At 38.8% G+C, this 7,346-nt stretch overlaps 1 protein-coding gene across 1 annotated transcript in view; it reads right to left on the reverse strand.

The window, feature by feature from the left end:
* Positions 1 to 3,841: 3,841 nt before the first annotated feature.
* Positions 3,842 to 7,346, reverse strand: part of LOC139939203 (amyloid protein-binding protein 2-like) — a 14,270-nt gene continuing 10,765 nt past the window's right edge. The window contains 3 exon segments of the mRNA XM_071934994.1: positions 3,842 to 4,080; positions 5,885 to 6,050; positions 6,569 to 6,759. Of these exon segments, the coding sequence (XP_071791095.1) occupies positions 3,842 to 4,080; positions 5,885 to 6,050; positions 6,569 to 6,759 (596 nt within the window).

The following is a 7,346-nucleotide window of genomic DNA, read 5'->3' on the forward strand; positions in this document are numbered from 1 at the left end:
GTTGCCCGGTAGCTAGAGGCAGTTCTAATCCTATGTTTTGGCAGCAGGTCCTGCTGTGGATTATGCTTATACTAAGCATGGATTTGTCTATGTACTTCTGTAAGTGCTGATTTTGTGCATGTAAGCAGAGCCATGAACATTGGTCCAGACTTACTGTTACATAATGCCTTTTGTTTCAATCTACATTATATGGGTAGATCTCAATAGTAAAATAAAACATTTAAAATCCAAAGCCAATTAAAAGTGCTTGTGCTGCTTTTGGATGTTGTGCTGCTTTTGGATGCAATATTTTACTTCACAAGTTAAAGAAAACATGTTGCCTTGGATCGGACGAGTTGGTCTATAAAAAGCGTTTGAAACTGTTATAAAATGCATGGTTGGAAAGATGTTTTAAAAGTAGAATACATAATCCACAAAAATTTGACTCCCATAAATGGCCGACCGTGTTAGTCGACGAGGTAAAATGAAAACCGTGCAATGTGAGACATGTTTGTGTGGATCATTGTATTCTACTTTTACAACATCTTTCTACCCATATGCATTTTATAACAACCGGTTTCAAATGATTTTCAAAGACCAACTCGACCGATCCAAGGCAACACGTTCCTTTAATGTGTTTGAAAAGTAATTTGTTTTTCTGGTTTGCAATTTTACGAGACAAGCCCTTGTGATTATCAAGAATGTAACATAAAATTTCTTAATACAATAATAGTTGCATAAGGGATAAAGATTATTTTAGGTTTTAAGGGCAATTCAGAATGAGTCAATGATAAAATAAGTTGTTTTTAAACATTTAATGGTTTCACAGTAAGGAAATATCAACTGCTATGAGGGGCCAGTTAAAATTATAGACACAAGGTGATGTCAAAACCATTGTTTTGACATCACCGAGGAAAATGCCCCGGGCACAGTCAACCATGACACCATCTGAGAAAAAGGGGGCCCAGCTATTTCAATGACTCCACTTTTAACCAATCAGATTAGAGGATTCTGTACATGAGGAATGTAATCTATACACTTAAGAACAAGTACATTGTATTGCCTTAAATGAACCAGATATTTTAGATCAAAAGATCTCCAACATCAGTAGCTTTTCCCTGGCTTAAAGGCAGTGGACACTATTGGTAATTGTCAAAATAATAATTGGCATAAAACCTCACTTGGTAACAAGTAATGGGGAGAGGTTGATAGTATAAAACATTGTGAGAAACGACTCCCTCTGAAGTAACAAAGTTTTCGAGAAAGAAGTAATTTTCCACGAATTTGACTTTGAGACCTCTGATTTAGGTCTCAAAATCATCCATCTAAAAGCACACAATTTCGTGTGACAAGGGTGTTTTTTGTATGTCATTATCTCGCAAATTCGACGACCAATTGAGCTCAAATTTTCACAGGTTTGCTTTTTTATGCATGTTGAGATACACCAAGTGAGAAGACTGGTCTACGACAATTACCAATAGTGTCCAGTGTCTTTAAACAACTTTGTAGCTTAATCAGGATTGAAATTGTAGATCTTGGTCAGTGGGGTAATTTATCTTCCTCTTTTTCGTTTGTTAATATTTATGTACCAAAATAAAAACTTAGTTTTGATTTTTAGTTTTTGATTTTGATTTTTATTTTTAGTTTCTTTTGACCCATTTCGAGAAATTAAAACAAAACATTGACTATTCGGTATGGCCCCTTACTTTTTCACAATGTGTAACACTTTAACACCACATGTATTTCTACATGAAAAATAAATCATTTTGACACTGCTTTGTATCAACCCCAAAAATGAGAATTTAACTCAAAAACATGAAATATGTAAATTCTTGGCTTGTATGATCTTTGTCGTTTGGATAAATGTTTTTTTTTCTTCTTTTTCTTTTAAGCAATATATGTAATTAAATAATATATCTTTAAGGTACAATATATTTACAATATAATATGGTTGCCGATACTGACTGCTGTTTACAATGGCTGTTTTAAACCATGAGCTGTTTTTTTTCCTTCAAGAATTTATACTTCTCTCTGACCCTTAAAGGCATTGGACACTTTTGGTAATCACTTAAAATATTAGCATTAAACTTACTTGGTAACAAGCAACAGAGAGCAGTTGATAGCATAAAACATTGTGAGAAACGGCTCCCTGTGAAGTAACGTAGTTTTTGAGAAAGGTAATTTCTCACTCAAATATTTGAATCTGAAAAACACTTCAGGCACAAATGTGCAACAAAGGTGTTTTTCTTTCATTTCTTTCTTGCAACTTTGATGACCAATTGAGCTCAGGTTTGTTATTTTATGCATATGTTGAGATACACCATATGAGAAAATGGTCTTTGACAATTACCAAACGTGTCCATTGCCTTTAAAGGTATTAAGGGTCCTAGATGGGTAACTACTCCAAAACTTAATGACCATAAGAACCTACTTGGTAAGCAGCTCTGCAGCTGTTGATAATATAAACTATTTTGAGAAAGGGATTCCAATCAATTGGATAGTTTTTCACACCAAAACCTTTGAATCCAAGAAACGATTCATGCATGTTCAGAATGGCTTCAGTTTTAAGGTTGATGAATGACAGGTGTGCCTTTATTCTGGTAGGAGAGCAAAGTTTGTGATTCTGTTGTCCCTGCTGATGGTGACATCTTCTGTGAACACTGCTCTAACTGTTTCTGTTTGACTTCTTCAGAAAACAGGCCTCGAAATGCGTGTTAGCTCACGCACCCACAGCAATTGCTGTGGTGCCCTCTGCTTTTGCTGTGGTGCCCTTTACAAAGTTCCAATACGTTCCGTCTCATAGAGTGTCTGTTACCAGAGGAAATTTGCCGTGCCCCTTCAAGAGCAAATTTCAAGGCCTGTGCTTTCTTCAGTCAGTGTCGGTAGATACACATTTCTTGCTCACAACAATTTTTCTCATCTGATTGTACTCGAGTGTGTTCACTCGACACAGGTGACAAAGCCTGCCATTTTACCTCACGACCCCAATGCCAGCAGAGTAGGGCTGATTGCATTAACAGTCTGGTTCTCGTCTCATTAAGTTCACATACTGGCTTGATAAGGGTCTAGTAGCTAGACCTTCTGATGAATATTCATATTTTATCTCACAACCCCAATGCCTACAGAGTAGGGCTGGTTGCATTAACAGTCTGGCCCCTGTCTCATTAAGTTCACATACTGACTTGATGAAGGTCTAGACCGTCTGATGAATATTCATGATGTGGTCCTCACTGCTAAGCTTATTTCATTAATTTAAGATCTTCATTTACTGAAAGTCATAAGTGAGTTAAACATCGATCCATATTTGAAGCAAACAGTATATAGAGGTTTACATCTTTGATAAAGAACATTTTCTACTCGCTAGTCTGAGCAGCTTTAACGTTTTAAATCAGTTCTTAAATAAAGTGACCGATTCCAATCCATAAGTGACAAACTCAAAGCTGCACTTGGGCAGATCAGGTTCCATTTGTCTACTACATTTTGTTACAGGCTTCAATCAAACTCAGGTTTATTGTTTTCAAAACCGCTTAGATTGAGTTTCAGATGTAGCTGGTTCGAATCCTCGCTCGATACACTTCGCCCATCTCTGTATTGTAACAACTGAGCTGTTCCACAATCCACGGAACGCTCTAGTGGCATTTAAAAAGTGTCTTATGTTTGATGAGGGGATGAGATACAATGCACGATGTCAACACTGTTTAGCTTAAATATGTATCAGGTTCGAGTCCCTACATGGCGGAACAAACACAAATAGCAGTATTTGGAGGAATTATCAATCTCACTGTTTTAGTCAACACTATGGTAGCGCACTTCGCAGTGTCCTGTTCACATCCAGAATAAAACACACCGGGTTCGAATCCAGTCAGTCCTGCTGGAAGAACTTCTGGATGACTTCCTCTGTCGTCATGTCACTCCTGTAGTTAGCGAGGTAGTCCACGATGTTGACTGGACTCGACGAGCCCTCTCGAAGGAAGTTCCATCGGTTGAGTATTTCATTGTAATGGTTCATCTTATCAAAGTTGTTGGTGTTGATGTACAGACGGATTAGACCTCGATAGTCGTACTCTAAGCCACTATAGCCGGGTCCAAAGAGCTTCTTTCCTGTAGGTTGTAAAAACATCTAATCAGTTTCCAAGCCCAAAATATGTTGCGCTGCTTAGCGGCCGATTTTTTTTTGCTTAGTGTGCGATTTCATAGCGCTGCTAACCATAAGCACATGAAAAGGCATGCTAACCTTCCGGTGCTTACTGCACACAAATAAATGACGTCACAATGCAAATCCACGGTAAACACGCAATATGGCCGCCCAATTTTTTTGCTAACCTGTGAAATAAGCCAAGGCTTAAGCAAATATTTCTGCTACAGTAAGCACGCAAATTTGCTTAGCGTTAAGCAGCGCTATGAATATGGGCCCAGTTGTGTAGACGGAAAGACTAGTGGTATAACTAGGGCCTACATCATTCATTTTATCCTAGCATGCATTGCTCGCTCTTAAACCCTGGAATTGGTTCATTAAAGTTTGCCAGAATCTGACACACCTTGTATTCTTTTGTGGTCATCATCGACCTCTGAGTCTGATACAATCATCGATCTAGGACATTGTAGGAGGGGGCTAATGTAGTGACTTTTTGGCTATATATATTAGTCATGCAACAGCCGTTTATTTTGGTACAGAAAATATGTACAATGTATATAATGGCTACATGCAACAGCAGTTGACTTTTTCCATGTTCAGTTTTTTGCATGGGCGACGCCATCTTGTTTTATGATGTCAACGGATGAACATGCATCACTTTTGCTCCACCTTCGGTTTTATAACCAGTTAAGTTATATATTTAAGGGTATTCAGGAAAACCCTATTTGACTACCACTAACACTGTATACTACATATCTTCGCTCCGAGTATTTTGCTGACGGATTCCATCACCTTTATCTGTGGAAACGGAACAATTCCTAGTTGCAATTCGTGCGGTTTGATTCTTAATCTTTGGAGTTTGTGCCCTAAATTTGTACACAAGTAGGCTCTACCACGTTTTGACCATCGCCATGACTGACTCCTGGAAGAGTGGATGGTCATCTTATCAGTACTTTTGAGTAAGTAAATTGACAGTTTTTTATTTACTTCAGACCTGTGGCCAGTCCACCCAAGGTTGTTTTATAGTTTCCTGTGCCCTTACTGTTTTTCTTGCTTTGTATTTACTTTTGTACCTGTACTTATATTTATCTATTTGATATACTGTCTGCTTGTATTTGTAATTGTTTAATGGCCAAATAAAGAATAAGAATAAGAATAGTAACCCACAAAAGAGGCATAAGTCAAAGAGCAACTGGTCCCCTTTCATTCGCCTTGGATCTTGTGATATGTCTACCTGTATGAAGTTTACATGGTTTAGGGTGACCGTGTAAAAACATAAATTGTTTTGGGAGCCAAATAGGGTTGCTGTGTAGTACATGCCTACCACAGTTCCAAAGGTTACTGACAAAAAGGTATCGATCGGCGCGCTGCCAATGGTAGCGAAGCTGAACTAGGGCAGTCAGGCTGGCTCAGTGAATTCTATCCCTGCCTTTCACCTCTGTGGACCCTGCTTCGATTCTCGGACCGCAGCCTTCTGGTGGGTTTGGTTTTCAGTCCCTACTCGGATGCATGGATTTTCCCTCTTTGGGGTTTTCCCCGTTTTGGGGTTTTCCTCCCATGTCTAAAACTGAAACTTCTTTATTTCATAAGTGCTAGTTCGCACAAAGTATGCTCAGCAAAGAAAAATCTTACTTAGCTGAAACAGGTTACCAGTCAAAATATAATGTAAGTCTTGGTGACTGGTTCCCCACTAATTATTGCTAAGCGCAGTTTTCTGCTTAACAGCTTTATGATTTGGGCCGTTGTGCTGATATGGAGTACAATACTTACCTATATCTATTGATCTCAAATACAGTGCCTCTGCTTCATCGTAAAGCTTCATGTCGTAGTTATAGAGCGAGGCAAGATGGCCGACTGAAAGCGCAACCTCGTAATCTTCCTCTCCTAGCAGCCTCTCCTTAATCGTGATTGCTTTCTTATGCATCTCTTCAGCCTCCTGTAAATGGATGGCAAGGAACTCAATTGAGTTACAACAGTTAAGGCATGGATTGGTGGTCTAGTATATTGAACTCAAATCTAGCAGTGTAAAGAGTGGGTTCGCGTTCGGTCATGACACTTGTGTCCTGAGATCCCAGTTATGACACTTTTGGAGACTTTTCTGTCTTCCTTTGATGACTGTTTAACTTCTTTCAAGAAAATTTGAAGACTTAAGTGTGTTGTGACTGCACATAAAAGAATTCAGTGCACTTTAAGGGAAGGTGTTTGCTCGGGTTTTCCTGGTTTGATTGGCTGCATATTGCACGACAGCACCTTGTAAACAATTACATGGTGCTATGTTAAGGAATTGGTCTCATAGTTCAACAAGTAAAATACTGACAGCGCATAGGGACCTTCCACTGATATATACAAGACTGGTATGTTATTACATGTACCATTATTGTTAAAGTTTTGAATAAATCCTAAATTCAGAAAAACTTCTGAGAACCACAAGCCTGATTTGACAACTACTCTCACCTTGTATCTCTGCATTGACTGATAGAGTCGTCCAAGGTTTCCGTAGTGTTTTGCCGTCTGGACATTGAATTCACCAAAGGCTGCTTTGGCCAGGTTGAGGGATGATAGGTGTAGATCATGAGCCTCTTGGAGAAGCTTAGCCTCAGTGTCTTTATCATGGGAGTCAATGGCAATCTCTTCAAGAATCAGAGCTGTACATGGATGCGACAGTGAAACATTCAATTACAAAATACTAATGGGATGTTGTGTGTCCTGGCCGAGCGGACAAGTGCACTGATTGCAAGCTCTGGTGTTTCTAATCAGCAGAATATGGGTTTGAGTCCTAGTCTTGACACCTGTGCCCTTAAAGCCATTGGATACTTTCGGTAAACAGTATTGTCCAAAGGCCCACACTTCGTGCATCACAACTTATATATAAAATAACAAACCTGTGAAAATTTAGGCTCAATCGGTCATCGGAGTCGGGAGAAAATAACGGGAAAACCCTACCTTGTTTTTGCTTGTTCGCCGTGTCATGATGTGTTTACTATAAATCCGTAATTCTCGTAGTCGAGTATTGATAATTGTTTTAATGTTTTCTCAAAAAGTAAAGCATTTCATGAAATAATATTTCAAGAGAAGTCTTTTCCCATTACCTTCTGTAAACCCTGTAAGTTATTTGTAAATCTGTGAACTTTTTTCTGTTCTGAAAGTGTATAATGGCTTTAAGCTGTTGTAGGTCTCATGTGTTGTGAAATGCACAAAAAAGAACCCAGTTACAAGAAGGGGTTTGCCCCTG

This window comes from Asterias amurensis, chromosome 6 (genome assembly GCF_032118995.1).
Source record: "Asterias amurensis chromosome 6, ASM3211899v1".
NCBI classification, from domain to species: Eukaryota; Metazoa; Echinodermata; class Asteroidea; order Forcipulatida; family Asteriidae; genus Asterias; species Asterias amurensis.